General features: G+C 47.1%; 2 protein-coding genes across 2 annotated transcripts; both read left to right on the top strand.

Moving 5' to 3' along the window:
- The first annotated feature begins 395 nt into the window (after positions 1-395).
- LOC123191211 (disease resistance protein RGA5) lies at positions 396-8663 on the top strand. The gene is made up of 4 exons (XM_044604015.1): positions 396-602; positions 696-1331; positions 3384-3591; positions 4887-8663. Exons 2-4 carry the CDS (start codon positions 749-751, stop codon positions 7996-7998), a joined length of 3903 nt encoding a protein of 1300 aa, XP_044459950.1. The 5' UTR covers positions 396-602; positions 696-748; the 3' UTR covers positions 7999-8663.
- A 5647-nt stretch (positions 8664-14310) lies between these two features.
- LOC123038308 (wall-associated receptor kinase 3-like) lies at positions 14311-21750 on the top strand. Its single transcript, XM_044462164.1, has 4 exons — positions 14311-15003; positions 15206-15382; positions 15952-16110; positions 20437-21750. The coding sequence occupies exons 1-4, from the start codon at positions 14355-14357 to the stop codon at positions 21609-21611; spliced, it is 2160 nt and encodes a 719-aa protein (XP_044318099.1). The 5' UTR covers positions 14311-14354; the 3' UTR covers positions 21612-21750.
- Positions 21751-24242: the final 2492 nt, after the last annotated feature.

Raw genomic sequence — 24242 nt, forward strand, 5'->3', positions numbered from 1 at the left:
ATATTTTAAAGGGCACCGAAAACCCGCACCCGAGACCCTTATACCGGTCAAACCTCGCCGCGAAGGATGCGCCGCCGCAATTCTAGCACATACCTCACCGGAATCAGCCGCCGCCGGTTCGATTTGGGGCCGGAGAAGGGTGGGGCGAGGTGGCTGGGATGAGGGCCACCTCGCGGATGTGACCGGCCGTCGTCGGGAGCGTCCAGGGGACGGCGGGGAATGAGGAGGTGAGACGGAGGAGGACGGCGTGGAGCATCTCTGAGAGGAATCTTCATTTTTACAGTGCCGTTTGCATGGTCTGTTCTGCGGGAGGTAAAATCGATTCTTAAAACACGTCTTTTGTGACCCTTATCACGGTTTTAAAAGCCCGCGAAATAAGGAGTATGCTAGAGATGCTTTTATTATACTTAAAATTAGGGAAAGGGGGTGGAGATGCTTTAGAGACTTTTTTTTGGATGGATTAGAGTAGCACCCAAGCCCCTTTCTCTCCGTCCCGTAGCGTGTGAAGAGGGGCTGTTTGGGTCGTGTTGTTTCACTTTATCCACGCCCTAAACCTGAGAGCCTCCGCGCGCGTGGTGCTCGTCAACGTCGAGATTTCCCTGGTAAAGTTTCCCTTTCTTGCATATTCTCTTGGGCTTTCTTTCTCTAATAACAAGGGTACGATAAGAAACTTAATCATCTGGATCTTACTTCAGCCGGAGATGGATGTTCTTGTTGACTAATTCTTGACACTGTGGTCTGGGCGAAGATGGAGGATCCTGATCGTGATATGGAGATGGATGATCCTGATCCTGCTTCTCTTCAAGCAGCGATGGAGGTTCCTATCACAGCTTCTCTAGGGCCCATGGGCCCTCTCCTCCGGAAACTCCATTCCATCGGTCCTGAAGAGTGTCCGCAAGATGAGATCCGTCCTCTCATGGAGTTATTCATCTCCCTGAAGGATCTGTCGGACGACGACGATGCTAGCTTCACCAGCGGATGGTGGATGAAGATTGTTCGGGAGCTTTGCTACGACATGGAGGATCACCTGGACGAGTTCGTTGGGGCCGGCACTGATCTCGATTTTTCAGAACTACTTGCTCGCGCAAAGGATGCGAGTGAAAGACGCCAACGTTTCCAGTGGTTTCCTCTCAAAACCATCAAGCAAGCGGACCGAGGGGGATCCGGGGTCAACTGGCTCACCTCCGAAGCGAACGCCGAGCTGCCAGTTCCGATCTATGGCCGTAGCAAAGCTGGTGTTGTGGAGCTTCCAAACAGACTTGTCGAGCTGCTGGCTTTAGACGGCGACGACAAGCAGACACTCAAGGTGATACCCATAACTGGGTGTGCAGGTACAACCTATCTTCAACACGAATTTCTCCCCCAGGCCCCAGCTATCCTCGTTTCTTCCACCTAGAGCCCCTCGCCCGTCCTTTTGTCCCCATCGGCCCCTCCCCTCTCCTCCCCGGCCGCTGTCGCCGGCGACGAGTTAGGTAGGTGAGGAACCCATCCTTCCTTTAGCGTAGCTTATTTGTGTAGCCTTTTTTGTCCTTAATGGCGTCTTGGGGATTCAGCTTGTTGATTTGGAGGATCCAGCGTCATCTTGGGTGGCCGCCTTCCTCTGGTCAGATCCGTATCTACCCCTCAAAACAACCTCCCTAGTCCCTATGCTAGATCACGCTGCACCTGATTTCCTTTTCTTCCCCCCGGTCTTGGCCTCTTGGGTCAGGAAAGAGATATCTTTTTTTTTGGGAAAAGAGGACTACTCCGACGTCTGCATCAAACGATGCGCACACCCATTTTACTAAATAAAGTATCAACATAGTACCAGATTCAAAACAAGCAGCAGCAAATCAAAAAGAATCAAAACGCCACAACCCACAAAAATAGGGCCAGATGACTAAATACCTATTTTAATATTGGACCATCATTCCAACCGATTGTAAGTATATCGTGCTACCGTCTTCGAGCAGTTGTACCCATAGACCATACACTCCATAACTTCCGCACGGGAAAGAGATATCTCTGCCCATTGTTCTTCTACTTTCTTGTAGCGTGCTTTTTTTTCTCTTTGGATTCCTGCTTCCCTTGCCATCCCTTCAGCCATTTCCACCACAACCATACGAGTTTCCTATGAGGCTAGTCATAGTGGGGAAATAATTTAGACTAATAACATGTTTTTTTTGTCGGGTCAAATATCATGAATATATTACCAGTTTATATTAATACCTTCATAGTAGATAGTGTCATAGGTGTGATAACATAGATACTCCCTCACGAGTAATATAGGAATATCTTTATTTATTATTTTGTAAAGTCATTTTTCATTGGGAAGCGATATGTGATGGTATACTATGTTCTTTTATTTGTCTCTCTTCTCTCTAATTATCTATCACATTATTATTATTTTTATTTACGTGACATTCATCTTACTACCTATGTTTTTTTTCAAGATCTTACTACCTATATTACTCCCACTATAATAACTAGTCTAATATAGAGCTGCCTCTTCTACTCCTTCCTAGTCGGAGCTGGTTGCCTCTAGTCGTTGCATGCCTCTCTTGTTTTATCATGGCAGTGCCTTTTATTTCTCTAGTGATGTTCTTCCTAATTCCATACATCGGAGGAAAACCTTCCCATGTCAAAGCTGTCCTGTTTGGTCGTTGTCGTCCTTCTCTAACCTCCATCTTGGGGGCCCGCCTTTCGGTCATGGGATGCAGTGACTTATCGTCTTCCGCACCGACGTTGCTCAAATGGTTTTTGAAGTTGTTTGTCCATTTAAGGGGCATTTTCCTACAGCTGCTGAAGCTCCTGGATCATCGTCTTCTCCAGCTCCAACTTCCAAGTCTCCTATTCGGCAAACATTCCGAGGCCCCAATCCCGGTCTTCCCCTTCGTTCGCCGGTGGCAGCTAGAGATGGCGTCCGTTCGCGGCGGTCTCTCTGGTCGATGGTGAAGCGGCATGGCTGCCATGTGTCCTACCGTCTGGGTAGCATGTCATTCACAGAAGGCTCATCTCGCAATATGGCATGGCTGACTTTATCAACGTATGCCACCATGTGGGAGTCTCTGCCATGTGGGTAGCGTGTCATTCACAGAAGGTGCTCATCTCCACATGGTGACATACTTTGAGAGTCCCTGCCACGTTTCCCACAAGGGCTGATCTTTCTTTTCTTTTCTCATGCCCTTGTATAATTCTGTGGACTGTAATCTCTCATGGGACCTGTTCGATATTTGGTCTCACTGTTCGTTAATGGAATCAGGTTTTTGCTGTTGAGAAAAACTCGAATTTCATGTTTTTCCTTTTCTATTAATAGAATGTATGTTTTGTCCAAAAAAGAACTAATAGGATATATCAGGTTTCTCATGGAGTTTCCCTTATTTTTCTTCTTTTTGGATTTGCAGGTGCTGGAAAGACAACAGTAGCCAGAACCTTGTTCCACAATCACGGTGGGAAATTTCAGTGCCGCGCTTTCCTAATTGTGTCTCGGAATCCAGACATGAGGGCATTTTTCACCAACATGATCTCACAACTTAAGGCGCCATTACCCCTTGGCTTTCCTGATGTGCCGGACCTTATTGATGCTGTCAGTAAACATCTGCAAGGCAAAAGGTAACTAGAGCAACTCCAACAGCTTCTTCAAAAAATGACTGTAAAATTTTGAGGAAATTGTCCGAGAGCTACTTTTGTCAGTTCCCGTAACTTCCTTCCCCTGAACCTGTTTTTATTTTATTTTTAATTAAACAAAATTAGAAAGTTCCCTAGGACCTGCCAGTCAGTGACATGCGTGGCGGCCACCCGCGAGGGGCGATGCGTCGGTCATTGGCCCGAGGCAGCACGGGCGCGGATGCGGTCAGCGGCAGTGTTCCGACGCATGGCAGTGGTGGCGGCAACATTTCGACATGGGCGGCGGTGGCGGCGGCATTCCGGCAAAGTTCCGGCAGGGTGCACAATGAAGTGTTAGGCGGTTACTAGCCCGCCAAAACTTTACGGGAAGATGGTCTTCCCGTAAACGTGCGGGAAGAAATGGTCAACTTTATAGGATCCTCTATAGTTATGGCCACTTACGGGAGCTGTTGGAGAGGCTTTTTTGTCCGAACTTTCTGTAAGTGACGGTTATTTTAGAGATAGGGGAGCTGTTGAAGATGCTCTTAATCTTTACCATCATTCAAGTAAATACATTGTCTGTCCTAAAAGAAATCACAGAAATATTTCAGATGTTGTTTTGGACTGTTGAGGCCAATTAATACATGAACATCTCTTGTGTTTTTATAGGACATGTGAAATTGTGTGTGTGTGTGTGTGTGTGTGTGTGTGTGTGTGTGTGTGTGTGTGTGTGTGTGTGTGTGTGTGTGTGTGTGTGTGTGTGTGTGTGTGTGTGTGTGTGTGTGTGTGTGTGTGTGTGTGTGTCTAGATATTATAGATTTTTACTAATTTTGTGGACGTATACTAAATTTAGCACATGATTCAGAAAAATTAGGTATTGTAATCATGTATTTCAATATGTAGGTCTGTATATTATTATTTTATTTTAATTCATTGATTTAAAGAGGGACTGCGAGATTAATGGGCAAATGTTTTTTTGTTTTTGTGGTGTCAATATGTCCTTTTTTTGTTCACCTGTCATGTATTTTTAGTATATATTATAAAAACATTACTAATTGTGTGCACAGATGCCTAGCACATTGTCCCAATAAAATATTGGATCTTAACTACTCCCTCCGTTTCACAATACATGCCTTCCATTTCTCAAAATATAGATGTATCTAGACATATTTTAGTATGTAGGTACATCCATTTTTGGACAAATGCAAGTAAGTATTTTGGAACGGAGGGAGTATTCATGTACAGTATGTGTGGTCTCCATATTAGTATGTTACGTTTGACCTAACATAAGACTTGTGCAGGTACTTCATCGTAGTTGATGATTTATGGACTGCATCAGTATGGGATATTATTAGCGGTGTTTTTCCGACTGGTGATCGTTCTAGCAGAGTAATTACAACCACACAAATTGATGATGTAGCACAGGCATGCTGTAGTTATGAGCAAGATTATATATATAAGATGGAACCTCTTAATGATCATGAGTCTAGAAAGTTATTCGTCAGTACAGTGTTTGGCTCTGAAGATGGTTGTCCAACAGATATTAAACCAGTTTTATACGAGATTATCAGGAAATGTGGCGGTTTACCATTAGCAATTGTAAATATGGCCATTCTCTTCGCAGGTGAATCAAACAACGTAATGGAAAAATGGAAGCACATACAGGATTCTTTGCCGTCCACTTCGGACATGATCTGCAATAGTCTTCCACACCTTATGTACAATAGTCTCCCACCTCGTTTGAAGACATGCTTGCTATATCTCAGCATGTATGCACAGGGCTGCGTGATCAAGAAGGATGAATTGGTGAAGCAGTGGGTGGCTGAAGGTTTTCTCGGTCCTGTGGCTGGGAGAGACCCAGAAGAGATTGCTGACGGCTATTTTGATGAGCTTGTCAGCAGAGGAATGGTCCAAGCTGTGGACACCAATAATAACGGCAGGGTGTTGTCTTGTACTGTTCACCAGATGGTACTGGACTTTATTAGGCAGAAATCCATGGAGGAGAATTTCATTATCACTGTGGACTATTTTCAATCAACTCTTGCACTTCCTGACAAAGTTCGCCGATTATCCGTCCAGTTTGGAGGGGTAAAAGGTGCATGCATGCCACAAAGTATCGTAACATCCCAAGTCAGATCACTTATGTTTTGGGGTTTCTTTAAATGTGTACCTTACATTAGGGATTATGGACTTCTTCGAGTTCTGATTCTTCATATTTGGGCTGATCGAGACAAGAAGAGTTTTGACCTCACCACAATCGGGAAGCTATTTCAACTAAAATATCTCAAGATTGAGTGTAATATCACCATCAAGCTTCCAGGCAAGATTCGAAAGCTGCAATACTTGGGTACACTGCAAGTAGATGCAAGATTATCGGCTGTTCCATCAGATATTGTTAATCTGAAGAGATTACTCCACCTCCGCATTCCAAGCGAGTGTATTCTTTCCCGTGTACTTGCCCAACTGACATCTCTTTGCAGTCTGGGGTATTTTGATATCGGCAGTCACTCAGAAGAAAATGTATTGCATCTTGGACGGCTGACCAATCTCCAGGATCTTCAGCTCACATGTTGTACGGTACAGCAAGCAGAAAATCTGGATAGAAATGTGCAACTCCTTGGCTCAATCCTAGAGAAACTCACCGCCTTGCAGTCCCTGACTCTGGTACCAGCTGCTTCAGGCTCCTTTTGTGTAAATATCCCTGAGGATGGCTTCAACATGGCGTGTCCTCCTCCGGATCTGCTTCTTCAGAGGATGGAGCTGTCACGGCGCTGCTGCATCTTCTCCAGCCTACCTGAGTGGTTTGGAGAGCTCAGAAGACTCTGCGTTCTAAAGATTGGAATTAGGGGACTGTCGATGAATGATACTGACATGCTGAAAGGACTCCCTGCCCTCGCTGCCCTTACCTTATATATACAGACAGCTCCTGCTGAAAGGATCTTCATCGATAAGGGAGGATTCCAGGTACTCACCTACTTCAAGCTCATGGGTGCTGCGCCATGCCTGTCCTTTGTGCCAGGAGCAATGGCCAAAGTCCAAAAGCTTACGATGGGCTTCAATTCAAACCAATGGAGACCATATACCTTTGAAACTGTTGGCTTCAGTCACTTGACAGGCCTTAAAGAGGTGACTGTAAAATTAGGAGTTCGGGATGATGAAGAATTTGACATAAAAGCTGCAGAGTCTGCGTTGGAGGCTGCCATTAAGTATCACCCCAATACTCCTATACTCAGAGTACTATTCGTAGATGTGATCTTCTATGGTGGGAAGGAGAATAAGAGTACACAGGCTCAAGGCAAGAGCAAAATCACGGGACGTTCGGAGGAAAATCGGCCGGAGATTAACGTAGCCGACGGCGAGTTCGGCGCCTTCCAGCGCCTCGCCGCTGACTTGCTCCTTCACCTGCTCCCATCCTCCGAAGCCACCGCCGCGCCGACGAGGGACCTCTCCATCGCCTGGACGTGCCGCCTGATCGACACCTTCCTCATCTGCCTCGAGGAGTTCCGCTACATGCTCCTCGGATTTCCCCTCGGGCGGCCCCCGTACGACCTCCTCGTTGCCGACTTCCTTTACCGCGCCATCATGGCGCTTGATCTCTGCAACGCGCTGCGCGAGGGCGTGGACCTGCTCCGCCAGTGGCGCAAGCACCTCGCCATTGCCGCTGCAGCGCTCGCTTCCACGCCGGGCGCCCCGCTTGGGGAGGGCCAGATCCGCCGCGCCCGCAAGGCGCTCACCGACCTCACCATCCGTATGATCCAAGACAAGGACGCCAACGGCGGACAGCGAAGTCACTCCTTCGGCCGGGCCAGCAACGATAAGGACGGCGGGAGGCAGCAGAAGGGCCACCACCGCAGAAGCAGCGGCTCTCGCTTCAGCTCCCTCTCGTGGAGCGTGTCCCGGTCCTGGTCCGCCTCGCGCCAGCTACGGGCCATCGGGGGCAACCTGCCGGTACCCTCCGCGCAGGATGCCACGGGCGGCCTCGCCTCCGCCATGAGCACCATTGGTGTCGTGCTCTTCTTCACAACCTGCTTGCTCGTCGCTGCCATCCCCTGCCAGGACCGCGGTGTCCAGGCGCACTCCGAGGAGTTCAAGAAGAAGGAACGGAAGCACTCACGCGGGCTGCTCAAGGAGATACAACAGATGGAGCGATGGTCCCAGCAGCTCATGGAGATCACGGACGTCCCGCAGTTTCCCCTGAGCGAGGAGAAGGATGCCGAGGTGCGGGGGGCCGCACAGGAGCTCGTGCAGGTGTGTCAGACGCTCAAGGGCGGTCTTGACTCGCTGGAGCGACAGGTGCGCGAGATGTTCCACCAGATCGTGCACACCACGATAGAAATCTACAACTGCTTGAGTATGCCCAACTGTTCAGCTAAGAAGTTTCCTCGGGCCAAACATCGTTACATGTTCATCTAAGCGACAGCCCTCGCCAACGTCGCTCAGTTGTGCTGGATCCGACGGCCACTGACCGAACTTCCTCGACCACCGCGGCATGCCGCTGTACTTTTCCGCGACAATGTGACTGCCATCTACCTCTCCAGCAATCCAGTTAAGCATCAGCGCACTACATACGTCGAGATTGATCTTCACTTTTCCAGAAGCGTGTCGGCACTGGCGATGTCAAAGTCCAGCATGTGTTACTGACGATCGTCTTCAATGCATGAAAGCTACACTTCTTTCATTGCGCTGGCACTGGTGATACTGAGATGATACCCGCACTTTGCAGGAGGAATTGGATGCATTAATTTCTACGACATTTGGCGGTATATATGGAACTTTTAGTATTCTGATTAGCAATATGAGAATCGTGTTTAATACACTACTTGTAAGATAAAATTCTGCGATGGTCTATTGGTGTTCTTTCTTTCCTCGGTTCAGCATTTCTAAGGTCCTCAGTTCCCTGCTTGATTGAAAGCTAGCTAGCTCATGATGAACTAGTATCTATTTTCACTTTCCTTCCAAATAAGTAGCTTAGTATTTACTACTCTCGCTTGTTTATGATGAGTATTTCACTTCTTTATGATGTACTGCTGGCTTGTTTGCCCGGCACACTGCTGCCCTCATGGCTGCTTTGAGACTCTCTTGCTCCTTTCTCAAAATCAATGGAATGAAGGTGAAGTTAGTTTTTTTACTTGGTTGCATCACCTTTTGTGCCTAGTGCTACAAATGCCTATTAATTTTCTTATCGGCAGTGAGCTGATCTGTTATTAGTTCAGTTCAGAGTTTGTGTTCTACGGACGACAGGGTGATGTATGGTTTGTTTTCGTATCCTGTAGTAGAACAGCTTGCCTTCACATTAAGGTCTCAAGCAGACACATTAAGATCCCAAGAATGGCCACCATCAGGTCCTAATCACAATACTAGTATATATGCACTAGCAGTTTCACTTGTCAATTTCTTGTAGTGTCAACAAAGAAATTTCCCAAATCTGAAATTTTAAACAAGTCTAACTATGAATGGCTACAATCGGCCTTCAACTGCGTAATTTTCTCTGTAAAATCGGGTAGGAAGGTCACCTACTAGCCACGTGCCGCCGCCGGCAGCCCTCGCCGTCGCATGTTGGGAGTTCACCAGCTCTGCCCGCTTGGGTACTGCTAATTAGAGCGCCGACGAGCCGCCGTCCACCTCCACCGGAGTAAAAATCCCATCGGAGGGGTCGCCGCCGTAGCTTCCAGTTTCCGTTTTTTTCCGCCTTCCCGTTTCTGTATTCACGACCGTGTGTGGTCTGGCCTGCTGTGGCCCAACTAAGAGAAAGACCAGATGGGCTTATGGCTATTGCTGCCCAAAATGATACATATAGCTCCTAGTTACCACCTGCGGCGCCAGTTAGAGCATCTCTAGCAGACCACTTAAAAACGCCAAACTTAAAGACCACTTAATTCTCAAAAAGAAAACTTAAAGACGCCAAACCCGTTAAATTCCGACGGGTTTATGGTTTCGCATCAATTTTGTGTCCAGAACGGACCCCGTAAAAATTCACAGAACCGTAAACATTTTACAGGCCACCGAAAACGCGAGCCTCAAATCTATATTTATACCGTTTGGAGGGCAATATACATGCCACAAACTGGCCGGAATTCTCCGCTCTCTACACGCGCCACCGTCCGTACCAGAGGGCCCTATCCATCAATTTCTTGCAGCTCCGGTGAAGTCCGGCTTCTCTTTACGTATCCTCGCCTCAATCCGAACCAGCTCGAGAGTGCTCCATCCAATTTCTCACGGCGGCATGCGGCGAGCAGTGCGAAACACCGGCGGGTGAGCTGCAGCTGCGCAGGTGAGCATGCACGAGCAGGCGAGCAATCTGGCGGCGCGGCGCAGGCAGGTGCGTGAGAGCCGGCAGACGAGCTGTGCGGCGAGGACAGGTGTCGCGTCGAAGATCTCAGAGGATATTCTCTTTTACCGCTCGGGTTTGCGGGCGAGCAATCTGGCGACGCGGCGCAAGCAGGTGCGCGAGAGCCGGCGGACGAGCTGTGCGGCGAGGACAAGTGTCGCGGCGAGTATCTCGGGGGATATTCTCTTTTACCGCTCGGGTTTGCGGGCTCTGTTTCGCCGCAGCCAATTTCGACCTTTAAACCGCAGTTTTCTCCATCCTTATCCGGGGTTTAAGGGTCGCGGTTCTAAAGGGGTGTTTTAGAGATGCTCTTAGCGAGGCAACGCTCATGCGCTGGCCAACAACTGTTTGTTCGCTTGGTTCACGGTTGACCGATCAACTGTTTGTTCGTTCCATCGGTCCACGGTTGACCGGTCAACTGTTAGACCATTAAATTTTGGCCAAAAAAACTTAAACTGGACTTTTTTTCGCAAATCTGGAAAATTTTCATGGATTTGAAAAAAAGTTCACGGATTTCGCGAAGTCGAGAAATGTTCATGGATTTAACAAAAAATTACAAGTTCAAAAAGATCCACGAACTTGAAAAAAGTTTACTAATTTGAAAAACATTCACGATTTGATGCATCTCAAATAGAAAGTACACAGATTTGGAAAAAAGTAATTTGAAAAAAATATGAGAATTTGAAAAAAAATATAGCAGATTTGATAAAGTTCACGAATTTTAAATTTTAATTTTTTAAAAAAAATGAAAATGATATAAAAAGGGAAAGGGAAATAAAATGAAAAATATTACAAAAAAAACGCACAGAAAAATCATAGAAATAAAGTAAACCGCAATCATCTAGTAGCTTCCTAAAACCGGAGCTAGCTAGAAGTTTATATGGCCTGGTCCTGTACGTGAGCGCCGCACATGCCTAACAAAGAAAACGGGCAGCGGGGCTGAATAGGAAATGCTTTGCCTATATCTCTTCTACTTTAGGGGAATTGGCGCCTCCACCGACCCTTTTTTCCGCCGGCCAGTTTTTCTATCCCATGTCGGTATTTCAGTGAGAAAACGGTTTTGACGCACTCCAAGGGACACATCACACATCTTCCCTTCCCCGTTCATCTCCCCACTAGTTCCGTCCAAGCTTCCGCCGCCTCCCTCCCGCCATGCGGTGCCACCTACAACCGGCGGGGATTGGAGACCAACGAGATGGCGTCGCACCCGTGGTACTTCACTACCCTGTCCACTAACCCTCTATCCTCCCCCTACCAAGGCATGTGGGGCCCTGGGCGCCCGACCTCTAGGCAATGTCGGGGACGACCAAGGATGGTTGTGCATCCCGGTGCTTCTCTTCTCCATCGATCCACCATCTCCACAAGGTGAATCTTCCCCAAAAAGCACCCCTCACCTCTCGACTCCAACGCTCCACCATCCTCTTCTCTTTGTTTAATTCCTCGATCAGTAACCCTAGAACTTGATGGCTCTGGACTGAGATGTAGACTTCCCGATGGAACACCGGAAATCATAGTCCCATCGGCAGACAAGTTGATTGTTTTGTTGTCCTGTAAATTTATAACTTGTCAACAAAGTTGATGGAGGTCGTGATCGCGACACAATACTGCGTTGGTCCTCCTATATATACGACTTACCGACAAAAGCCAAAGATACACTGAAAACGAGCTAGGGTTTTATCACCGTGGTCTACTCTATCCCGAACGCCGGCATGCACCAGCGAGCGGGAGAGCAGGGTCTCTGGAACCTCTTGCCCTGATGACACTATATCAGGAGAGGGCGGATTAGGTTTTTGGGAAACGCTTCGCGCGACTGCCCAAATTCATCACCATGGGTCATCTACCATCCATGTCAGGTGGCGTCGCATACTGACATCTCTAGCGTCGTCTGCTTTGACCGGTCTTCACCAACGTCGTCGTCAACAACATCTTTTTGCGGTAGCTACAATTACGAAGGAATAGTATGTGTGTCCAGATATGTTCATGACTCTAACTAGGGTTGTTGTTACATGTGCGTTGCCAGTGTGTACATGTTTTCCTGTTCATCTAGTATGCTATTTCCTCCGTCCATGAATAAGTGTACATCTAGGTTTTATCTTAAGTCAAAATTTTAAAACTTTGACCTACTTTATTGGAAAATAGCAGCATTTATGGCACTAAAGTAGTATCACTAGATTTATTTTGAAATGTAGTTTGGTAATATACCAATTTGATGTCATATAATTTACTATTGTTTTTTTATAAAGTTGTTCAAAATTTTAAAACTTTGACTAGAACAAAATGTAGAGGTACACTTATTCGCGGACGGACGGAGTAGACAACTGCATGCTAATAATAGTTTCGATCATAATCTATATCTTGAAATTAATCACGAAATTGCCTAATTTTCCAACACCACAAGGATTCAAATCTTGCTGGTCATATCTACGTCCATCATTGGTCTCCCATTAGACTTGCGCGTGATGCTCCGTGGTGGCGCCGTGGCGGGCATGGACATGTACATCCGGCGTTCATGGTCCATCCATCTTCCACAAGTAGGACAAGGCACTGATGGTGATGGAAGGGAGAGCGACACCGGCCAAAAGGAACGTTCGCGGCATCTCTTCTCCAAAGCGGAAGCCGCTCAGCAAGTAGCCAGCCGTGGTGGACCGTGGACCTGAACAATGACATGCAGTTACGGGTGCCATCCTTTCTCAGTTGTCGTAGCATGCACTATCAGACCATTTAGGCCCACCGCCGGGTTTATTTTCGTCCATGGAAAATGGCCGTCGATCTCAACCTGTATGCGTTGAGTCACGCAAACAAGGCCGGCCGGTCTTCGCCGTGGCTGTGATGCAATATTTACAGTTGCTGCCGTTTCCTTCCGGGTGACAATGACCGAAGAAATCGACATCTCTTCAGAGATTGTGAAATTGCAAAACAGCACACGCAGATCGAGATTATTGCGAATTAGGATGGAGGATGTATATCTTTGTTCTAGATAAAAAAGACATAAATCTGAGGGCCTTTGCCAACGTGCGTCCCTACCCCCGCGTCGCCAGCCCCTGGCGACACGGGGGGCGACCTACCGCGTCGGCCCTAGGCCTCCGGTCCTCTCTCCCTCCTCTTGCCGCCGCCCGAGGCCACGCCGGTGTTGCCTGGCCAGTGACGGCGGCGATGGGGCCCTCCCCCTCGCGCGGTGGTGGCGATCTCCTGTCGGCGGCGGCGGCTCATGGATCGGCGGTGCATCAGCGGCAAGGAGCAGCGGGCGCCCGGCGGCGAGTGTGACGACAACGACAGCGCAGGCGCATTCTCCCCGCGGCCGAGGAGCACCTGTGGCGGCGGCCCAGATCACATGCCTCGTCCGCGGGCCGGCAGATCTGGAGGGCATCTACAGGCGGGCATGGTGGGCCTGACGGCACCGGCTTAGGCACCGCGGTGGTGCCATGGCCGGTCAGGCAGCGGCGGCCTGGATCCATCGTCCAGTCCCCGACAAAGATGGCGGCGATCCGTGCACGAGATGCTTGATGGAGGTCCTTCGAACAGATCCGGGTGAAAACTTGCTTTCGGCTTACTGCCAAAGCCGGCGGTGGCGACGCTATTTTGCGACATTGCCTTCTTGAAGGCATCACCGAGGAGAGTTTCAAAGTCACTGTCTGCTACCTCCGGGGGAAACCCTAAATCAGTTGATCGGAAGACGGCGGCGTTCTTATGTCGTCCCCCTTTGGGAGCGTCGTTCTTGGAGGTGTGCACGGGCTCGAGGGACCAGTGGACCGCATCTTAGGTGGAGCGGTGCTTCATCCTACACATTGATGGCGACGGACCTCGACGGCATGGCGCGGTGCAGATTCGGCGTCCGATATGCGAGGATGGACTTGCGCAGGAGGAAAACGCCTGTCTGGGTCGTGGTGGCGTCGATGGCAGAGAGACCTAGCACGGTAGATGCAACAGTACAGCTCTGAAGATGGATTGGTGGCAGGTGGCTGCGGCGGCCTCATACCCGGTAGGCGTCCGGGTGGAAGAGTGCGCCGGACTGGTGGGTGCCCCATACCCGGCAGGCGTCCTGGTTGGGACCTCGGGTCATAGATGTTAGGTTTGGCTGCGAGGTCTGTTTGGTATTAGGCCTAAACTATCAGCATCCCTACATCAACTGGATAGGAGTTGCGGCAGATGTTGCCTAGACGGTGGCTTTAGTCTTGCTGTTGTATGATTTTGTAAGGTCTTATGTGAATAATTAATAAAGTTGCTGCATGCATCGTCCAGATGCAAAGGCCGAGGGTCCTCCTCCATTTCTAAAATTGAAAAAAAAATCTGAGGGCCTTCTGCACAAAATCTCCTATGAGATGTGAGGCTGGGAATACTAAGAAACTAGAAAGAAAGGTCGACACTCGAGCAAAGCATATCAACAACACCGTGCACAAACGAGAGGAAGTCAGGAAGCAGCCCTCTGAGTCCGCTCGTGCTCATGCTCATGGCGCGCGGAAGAGAGAGCAGATCAACCGCGGCATCTGCCATGCCCGCACACGCACGGCAGCTCCGCCAGCTCGCGCTCATGCTCGTCCACTTCTCAGTGATGCCCCAAGGAGCGCTCTCGCGGGGACTGGGGCTACCCCCGGAGGCAGATCCATCTCGCGGCCGGGAACACTGGGCGAACATGATGTGCAACAGCATCCCCTATCCGTTTGGCATCAGAGGCAGTTCCATACCAGGCTTCGAGGTAACATGTGGGCCAAACAAGGAAGCCATGCTGCCGATCGGCAAGCATAGCTATGAAATCCATGATGTGTCCCTTCAAGGAGGCTTCGTCGTCATCTCTGCCGGACCCATCAGCCAAGTCTGCTACGACCGCAACGGTACACGGACACAGACCACCGGAACCGGTGATATCAGATTGGAGCAGACGCCCTTCTCCAATGCCGCAGGTGGTGCCAACTTGATGGTCTTGAATTGGGCAGTCGGACACGGCACATGCGACCAGGCCTTGACCTACAACTTGGCGTCGCTCCACTGCAACAATAAGAGTGGATGCATTGACGCGCCCAGTGGAGCGGGCTATCTCTGCAAGTGCAACGCAGGGTATGACGGGAATCCGTACGCCGAGGATGGATGTCTAGGTGAATATTTCTTCATCCACCAAAGATATCCATGGCCTATAACATTGAGTACAATTTAACCTGCAGTTTCACATGAAAGCACACAATAGACAGCAGGACAATCAGGTTCAGCAGTATAGGAAATTCTATTACTTAGCCTGATTTTACGAATAGAAATATGCCTCTCTGATTTCTGAAATGAAGTGTTGCACTGTTGGTTTAGATATCAACGAATGCCGAAATTTCGACAGCAACGAATGCAGCCTTTGGGACTTCTGCAACAACACCGAAGGAGGTTTTACTTGCTCGTGTCCCCATAACTGGAACGGTGACGGTTACAGGACAGGGACAGGCTGCAACGAGACACCAAGACCCATCAACTGGAAAAATCAATCTGCTGGTAATATCTAACACTTTATATTTAGATTAGAAAAATCAAACAAAACGTGTATTGCCACAATGTACTTAACATTTCGCAGATATCAAAACCTACAACTAAGCTACTTTTAGGCACAACCTCTGTTGCTCTCTACATGATTTAACATATGGATGCCGTCTCCAATGTATACCTTTGACCGTTGACCTTAACAATTACTCCTACATGTTAAACGAAATTACTTTAAAAGAAAAATAGTAACGAATTAAAGTATTTCTGATGACAGATCTACTTATAACACTTGCACATGAACATCCAAATACTTTCTTGTTTATTAACTTAGTTGTACACGTTTAATAAAGTTGATTGCATGCACCCTATAAGAAAATGTTAAAGGTAAACTCTTGTACTCATCATATCCGTTTTATTTTCAGTTTTTCTTAAGCACACACTTTCATCTTGGTCTCCAAGCTGTACAAATATATCATATATATGTCTATTTTATGGTAGAAGTACCTCAGGTTCTCAAGCACTGATGTAGCCATAGAGGATTAAATTATTAGTGCCACTGATGATTTATGGCTATCTTTTAGGTTTGAGTGTGTGCGCTCAACCTGAAAGGAACCCCTGCACGTACCTAGAGTACTGCAGTGAAGATGAGCAAGGGGTAGTTGCGTGTTATTGTCCTCTAGGCCTGCGTGGCGATGGCAGGCAAAGAGGAAGTGGGTGTCAAAAGCACCACTATCCATTGGGTAACTCACTCAACACACTTGGCATTACCAATTTCATTATTATCTTTTGTTTTTACATCATTCTTATTCTGTTGAGGCAATTCAGATAGACCAGTTCTGCAATGGTGACATATATAAAGCAAAGTAGTATCTTGTTTATATGTATGATAATTCGTAACAGAGTTCATCATGTGGGAGTGTGTGTGTGTGTGTGTGGGGGGGGGGGGGGGCTCACACAAGCATTAGCTGCATCTGCAAAATTTTGGTGCATGAAAAATCGGTGTTTAGCTCCTAGCCCCTCATCTCTACCTTTTTACAGCAGACAACAAAATAAGAAATTCACCAAATTGAAATGTGCATAGAGTGTTGATACATCTACAAGTTTTAGACCCTCTAAAAAAACTTCAAACATACCTTTTCTAACGAAGTGTGTAGCTGTACCCGAGCTCCAAAAATATATGTCCCTATACAGCTCTTAGGATGGCTGATATCAATAGCAAATGAACTACATGCATAAATATTTGACAAGTTTACATAGAGTGTTCATAATTTATGACTATAAGAGAAGGTTACCTAGATCAAACACATCTTCCCTAATGGTTAGTGTTAAGGAGATTTGACAGTTTATGCTTGCCATAAAGATTATATCAATATAGCATCTGCATGGGAGTAATCAAAAGTAACTCGGTAACTATCAGCATTTCAAAACAGATCAAAAAATAGCATGAGCCTACAACAAGTCTAACACCTAGCCGAGGCCTGACAGAAGAATCCTGAGCTCCACAACAATGCCCGCGAGAGGGTAATGGCAAGAAGTTCCGCCGCTGTCCAGTCCGAGCACAAACAAAGGCTTTTACCCGGAGTCCTAGCACATGGACGAGACCCATGATGACATAGGAAACAAGCGGCATCCACAGGCGCAACCGGTGCCAGCGCCAGAAACATGAAGCTTTCACTCAAAAATTCGCGTACACCACCAGGAGGAGTCCCAGTCACCACCGCAACGAGGGTCAGCTCATCCATACCAGCTCTTGGCATTGCTAGAGCAGACCAGAGCTTCTCGCCAGTACACCCTTTGCTGCCCACACGACCATGAGGTGGAGCCACCACTGCCACCATGGAGCCTGCCGGAAAGCCAACCGTGAAGCCAGCAATCTGGGACTTCCGCCCCACCATCCATTCCCCAAGGCACCGCCGACCATCCACATCACAACGCACCTACCCCGGCACAAGCCACCGGGTCTGGGTAGGCGTCTCCACTGTAGGAAGCGCCCACACCTGCTTCCCCAGCCGGTCATAGTGGACCGGGGGATACAACCCAGTGTCTTCCGACGGCCGCCGCCGAGCACGCTCGAACACCGCCATGTCTGCGGTCATCAGCGCCGATCCGACTGATGACACAACAACACCCCAAGAGCCATCCTCGTACCAATGTCACTAACAAGCAGCAACCAAGAAGAGCACAACATGAAGGCAACCAACGCATGCTAAGTCACCCCCCCCCCATACCTGCGCACCACTAGACGTCGTCCATCACCACGATCCAGATATGCGCCGCCCGCCGCCAACGCTAGTGAGCCGGATCACACCGCTACCAAACCACATCAGTCACGTCGGCCTATCTCCTCCCGGAGAGTCCCGAGAAATTCTGCCACCGCCCATGGTGCCAGCGAGGAGAGACACTTGACCGCCTACTCCCTCCGTCCACAAATAAGTGTACTTCTAACTTTTGTCTTAAGTCAAAGTTTTAAAACTTTGACCAACTTTATAGGAAAAAGTAGCAACATTTATGGCACTAAATTACTATCACTAGGTTCGTTTTGAATTGTGCTTTCATAATATATCAATTTGATGTCATATATGTTACTATTCTTTTGTATATAGTTGGTCAAAATTTTAAAACTTTAACTTAGTACAAAAGCTAGAAATACACTTATTAGCGGACGGAGGGAGTATGAGCACCTCCTGGACGCGCCCAACCGCACCTACCGGGAGCAAGAGCCCCATCCCGACTCGGGCCCAGATCCGGACTGCCCAAGCACAAGCCCCAGGTCAAAGCGTATCCTAGGAGAAGGGAGTTCTCCACCGCTGCCCGCAACCCGCCGCCGGACACCAACCATCACCGCCGAAGGCTGCAGTGACGGTGCTAATGACCCGTGCAACCATTGTGAGCTCCACAAACGGTGCCAACATAACCATAGGAGGTCTGAGCCTCTACCAAATGTAGCCGCCACATGTGGGAGCACCTGACCGCCGCCGCGAGCAGCCCCGCGCCCCATGCAGCGCCGACGGCCAGATCTGACCAAACCAAATCAAGCAGGCATGGTTGCGCAACCAACCAACCACCGGCAACGCATCCCAAGGCAAACGGGCCACCACATCGAGTTGCCTGCACCACCAATGGACCCTCCATAGCTACTGCGCCGCCAGTGCGGGACTGGAGGCCATTGAGAGCCAACAACCACCTCCTCCAAATTCAACATGGCAATGGGTACCCGCGAACCCGGCGGGTAAAAACCCTATTAGGGTAAGGATATGGGAAATAAAAATACCCATAGGTTTCTAAATGGGGAAAAAGTTGTACCCATCGGTTTAGGCGGGTACGGGTACGGGAAGGCAATACCCATACCCGTGAACCCGGAAACCCGCATACTACCACACCATGTCAAGTAGGTCACATGTGTCATTGACTAGATTCAAAAAAAAACCCGAGTTACCATGCGCTAAGTACAACTTGTCAAGTAGATTTGTTCTCGTCTTCCTCCTCGCGCCTCCAGCCACCTTCAAAAGGGAAAATGTCCGGGTGCCGTGGTGACTACAAGGTGGTACATGGTCGTGGTCGCGGCTGCACTATGCAACGTCTGGCTACTCCTACGAGAACCTCTGCCAATGACAAGGGCAGAGCATGACAAGCGTCCAATTTGGTGATGCTCTGAACTTAACACGTTTTTTGAATATCTATGTTGCATGAATGTGTTGATGATTGGTCTATTGACGAATGTGTATGGTGTATGATTGGATTATTTGAATGCCTTCATGATTGTTTAGTCAACTTTGAACATGCTGAAATATAAATATCGAGATGGGTATTTTTACCCGCGGGTATTACCCGTACCTAGCCGGGTACGGGTAAGGGAACAATTTAAAACCCGAGGTGCGGGTACGGGTACGGGTTTAGGCGGAAAATATTGAGACGGGTATGGGTTTGGGCACACATTACCCGTACCCATACCCTGCGGGTGCCATGTTGACTCCAGATCCTCAAGTCGCCAAAGGCCACCTCGCACCAGACGTCAGCAGCCCTCGCCGCCCCGCGTGTCGGCAAGCCAGCGAAGCCGCCGCAGCCCTAGCGCCCACCCACGTCACTGGCGCGGTCGGGCACCTCGCTGCCGCTACACCCCACGCGAGTGCCGCGTTCCCAAAGTGGCCTCGCATCCCTCGCTGTGTAGACCACCTGAGAAGGAAGAGAAGCCCCACTGCTACCTACGCCGACCGAGCTTTGCACGCAGGCGCTCGCCGCCAGTGGCGGCGATGGGTAGGTGGGGGGGGGGGGGAGCAGGGTCGAATAGGTTTTTTCTGTTGGTCCCATGGGAACCACTTCAGCTGCCGCCTATTTCCGCGGCTACTTTTCCATAGAATAAGTTTAGGAAATTACATTTTAGCAGCCCCAAATTGAGCATGAATCTTGAATTTCCATGAGACCAAATTTGATTTACAAAATGTAATATTTTCTCACACTGGCTTACAAAAAAAACATGTGGATCAACCAGAAATTTGCAGGGGCACGCATGGGAACACGCACCTGCCCAGCCTGGCTGGCCACCCTATTGCCCCACCATCCACGAAGTCCTTGGATCTTGCACAAGGGCACACCAAGTTTTTTTAGTTTCTGAAACTTCGGTAGTTTCTAATAACTTGCGTTTTTCTTGTTCGCTCGCCCTAAGTTATAGATTTCGACGTTTAGAGTTTTTGGAACTTGTTCGTTTGCTCGCACTAAGTTTCAACGCTTGACACTTAATGAACTTCTAAAAATACATCGAAACAGATCCAAAATGGATCTAATTTGAAAGCACTCGTCACAAGCAACATGAATTTGAAAACAAAACTTAATTTGAACTTTTTGTTGAAAAGATATGAAAAAATTAAATTCTAAAGCTGAAAGAAAACGCATGCGCAAGGGGCTCGGTGCCCCCGCACCCGTGTACCACAAATCCTCTCCGGTCGATCAATTGCAAATATACCCAAGTCAGACAAAGTTTACTGCAGATTTTAGTGTACCAAAATTTCTTCTTACATGACAATCGCATTTGTTCAAAATTCACTGGGTTTTTTTATCATACTTTACAGGTGTGCTTGTGCTAGCAGTTGGCGGTGGCATAAGCCTTATATGTCTAGTGCCTGGTATCATATTTTTCATGCAGACGTTAAAGGCTCGACAGGCTAAGAGGCTCAGGGCGAAGTACTTCAAAGAAAATCGGGGTTTGTTGTTACAACAACTGGTGGACAAAGACATTGCTGAAAGGATGATGTTTAACTTAGAAGAACTTGAGAAGGCAACAAACAAGTTCGATGAGGCCCGTAAACTTGGTGGTGGTGGTCATGGTACTGTGTACAAAGGAATACTATCAAATCAGGATGTGGTTGCCATCAAGAAATCAAAAATTACAATCCAAAGAGAAATCGAAGATTTCATAAACGAGGTTGCCATCCTTTCACAAATTAACCACCGGAACGTCGTGAGGCTATTTGGATGCTGCCTAGAGACACAAGTCCCATTATTGGTTTATGAATTCATTTCAAATGGAACTCTTTCTGATTATCTCCATGTTGAAGGTGCCCTATCCTTGCCTTGGGGGGATCGACTGAGGATTGCTCTTGAAACTGCAGGTGCTCTCGCATATTTGCACTCCTCTGCTTTGACATCCATAATCCACAGAGATATTAAATCTGCCAACATTCTACTGGATCATCGTTTAATTGCTAAAGTATCAGATTTTGGAGCTTCTCGAGGTATCCCTATCGATCAAACAGGAGTTACAACTGCCATCCAAGGTACATTTGGGTACCTAGACCCCGAGTACTACCAAACAAGTAGGCTAACGGATAAAAGTGATGTTTATAGCTTCGGTGTCATACTTGTGGAGTTGCTCACAAGAAAGAAACCATCCACTGGCATGCACTCAGAATGCGGAAGCCTTATTGCACAATTCATCTTGGTGATAAGGCAGGATAAGCTATGTGAGATATTAGATCCTCAAGTCATATCGGAGTGTCTGGAGGCTGCAAAAGATGTTGCATCACTCGCATTGACATGCCTAAGCTTGAAGGGTGAGGATAGGCCAACCATGAGACAAGTGGAGATGGCACTGGAAAGGTTGTTAGTAGCAAATAAAAACACTGCACAAGGGCGTTCAGCCGAGCTAAACTACTCACCAGCTCAAATAAGCAACAATAATGATCACAATAGCAGACAGTATAGCGCCGAGCAGGCACTCTTACTATCAGCAAGCTTTCCTCGCTGATCCGCTTCCCGGTCCCTGTTGCATGCTTCCGAGCACTTCTGCATGTTCAGTTCATGTTCCTTCTGTGTAAGCGAAATGAACTTAATTCTGTGTGCTTTTGCCTGTACTGTTTATTTGGTTAACCTGATATGTTCAGTTTGTAATAAGGCTAGTTTGGTGGCACGCCAGGTTTGCATCCAACTCAGCGGGCCTATTTCCATTTTTTATTATTGTGTTGAATACTGTCTACACTCTTGTAAGTTAAAATTCTTTGATCCTCTATTCTGTTCTTGCTTTCCGCGGTTGAGAAACCATTACATTTCTAAGGTCCTCAGTTTTACTGCCTGAAAGCTAGCTAGCTCATGATGAGCTATCTATTTTGACCTGGTCAGTTTGCCCGGCGTCCCTGCTGCCCTCATGGCTGCTTTAAGACTCCTTACTCCTTTCTCAAAATCAATAAAGTGAAGCCCTAGTCAGCTTGTCTATTTGGAGGAATCACCTTCTGTTTCTAGTGCAACAAATGCCTATTTATTTTCTTCATTCAGTGAGCTGATCTGCTATCAGTTTAGTTCAGAATTAGTGTCCCACTGGAGACAAAGACAGAGCAACGACGTATTTTTGGTGTTCGTATCATGTAGTAGTAAAACAGCTTGAGTTCTGTTCATATTATGATCTCAAGCAGGGACTTTCCACAGAGCATGAAGAATACGAGTTCTCACTAACAGTTTCACTTGTGGTGTCAACAATAAAGACTTCCTAATCTGAAAGTTTGAACAAGTGTAATTAGGAATGGCCACGGTGGGCCTTTTAATTGCGGAATCTCTCGGTAAATTACAGAGAATGGCTCACATAGTTGCTGTGTGCCGAGCCGCCGGCCGCCCTCTCCGTCGCCAATCTGCTGCGGTTTGATGCCTTCTGGTTATGGCCTTGCGCAGGTTGGGGGCTCACCGGTGCTGCTCGCCCAGCTATTGCTAACTGGATCGCCGACGATCCACCGTACGCCGGAGTAAACAGTCCCACCGGAGGAGTAGCTGCCTGAGGTCCCCTGCCGCCTCCGGTCATCAGCGCACGCAAACAGAACAGTCTCGAGCCAACGATGGATTCGCCTCCGGCTTTCACGAGCGTGTGGACTGCTTCGCTGGTTAGCGACAGCGTGCATCCCCAGCTTCCAAGCTGCGTACGTTTGGGCCTGCCCAACATAGCTCGTTTCTGGTTTTGTGAAGGTTAACCCTCCCAAACCGGTTTTCCTTGTTCTCGTCTTTTATTTTGGGGTTTTTCGTCTTTTTCATTCTGTTTTTTCCTTTAAATTTTTCTTTTCTATCCTTTTCATAAATCTTCCCTTTTTCTTTTTTATTTTGTGAACAATTTGCAAATTCGTGAACTTTTTTGAAACCATGAAATATTTAGGAAATCATAGACATATTTAAAAATTCGTGAACATTTTTTTTAAATCCATTAGGATATTTTTAAAAATTCGCGTTTTCTTTAAATTGTTAACATTTCTGAAACTAATGAACGTGTTTTATTCAATCGGCGAACAGTTTTGAATCGATGAACTTTTATCAAAATTTGGGAAGTTTTTAGAAATTCACGACCATTTAAATTTTTTTAGAACATTCTTTCGAAAATTATGAACATTTTCAAAATTCACGCCAAAAAATTGAATACGTGTACTTTTTTATTTTTGCAAACATTCTTTACGAAAATCATGAACTTTTTTTTGAATAAGCAAGCATTTGTTACAAATTCATGAACATTTTTCGAATTTGTAAACATTTTTAAACTCATGAACATTGTCTTGAAACTCGTGATTTTTTTAATGATTTCTTGACCATTTGTTTCAAAATTCATATTTTTTTGGAATTTTTTAACCTTTTTGTAGTCCTGAATTGTTTTAAAGAAGAATAAAAGCAAAATTGGCAAAAGAAACACAAAGCACATCCAGAACCGGGAATGAGCCGGGCCAAAGTGGCGCGACGGGGGTAAGAGAAGGTGGGTGCTGGCTCGTTCACCAGCGCGCACCACGCTATTTAGGAGCTCCCGCGCCAGCGCGCGGCTATGTGCCGCCCGGACCGATTCCTATCACAGTGTCGCCTGCCGCTGGTGGACTGGGCCAGTGACCACGCATGCTCACGTCACACTGCATCATTGAAGTATTTTCTTTTTTTGTGATTTTTGTTTTCATTTTAAATATTTATTTTTAGTTTTTTTAAAATATTCCAAACATAAATATTTTACAAGAAAAACTTTACACTAAATTTCAAAAAAATCGTTAATCATGCATTTGAAAAATGTTAAACATGTAAAGAAAAATGGTAATCATGTGTTTACAAAATGTATGTAACATTTCAAAAAATGTGCGTGTCATTTTATAAAATGTACAGAAAGTGTTCGCGTAATTCAAAAACAAACCGTACATTGAAAAACAAACGATGCATTTAAGAAATTGTTAACGACATTCAAATTGTTTTCGTATATTTTCAAAGAAATTGTGTAAAATATAATATAAAAAATTCGAGCCATTAAAAAAATATGTGTGAGATTTCAAAGGAGAATTCAAATGATTCAAAAACAATCATGACATTTTGAAAATTATTTATGCAATGTTTAAAAAAACAATTTGTAGGTTAAAAATAGTTTATACCATTAAGA

Source organism: Triticum aestivum, chromosome 2A (genome assembly GCF_018294505.1).
Source record: "Triticum aestivum cultivar Chinese Spring chromosome 2A, IWGSC CS RefSeq v2.1, whole genome shotgun sequence".
Taxonomy (NCBI): Eukaryota; Viridiplantae; Streptophyta; class Magnoliopsida; order Poales; family Poaceae; genus Triticum; species Triticum aestivum.

What these genes read in the sequence shown, in the direction of transcription:
- LOC123191211 (XM_044604015.1), top strand. Translation starts at nt 749, where the DNA reads ATGGAGGATCCTGATCGTGATATGGAGATGGATGATCCTGATCCTGCT. An exon ending in ACCCATAACTGGGTGTGCAG is followed by an intron (nt 1,332 to 3,383) that starts GTACAACCTATC and finishes TTGGATTTGCAG; the next exon opens with GTGCTGGAAAGACAACAGTA. An exon ending in AAACATCTGCAAGGCAAAAG is followed by an intron (nt 3,592 to 4,886) that starts GTAACTAGAGCA and finishes AGACTTGTGCAG; the next exon opens with GTACTTCATCGTAGTTGATG.
- LOC123038308 (XM_044462164.1), top strand. Translation starts at nt 14,355, where the DNA reads ATGCTCATGGCGCGCGGAAGAGAGAGCAGATCAACCGCGGCATCTGCC. An exon ending in CGCCGAGGATGGATGTCTAG is followed by an intron (nt 15,004 to 15,205) that starts GTGAATATTTCT and finishes CTGTTGGTTTAG; the next exon opens with ATATCAACGAATGCCGAAAT. An exon ending in AAAGCACCACTATCCATTGG is followed by an intron (nt 16,111 to 20,436) that starts GTAACTCACTCA and finishes CATACTTTACAG; the next exon opens with GTGTGCTTGTGCTAGCAGTT.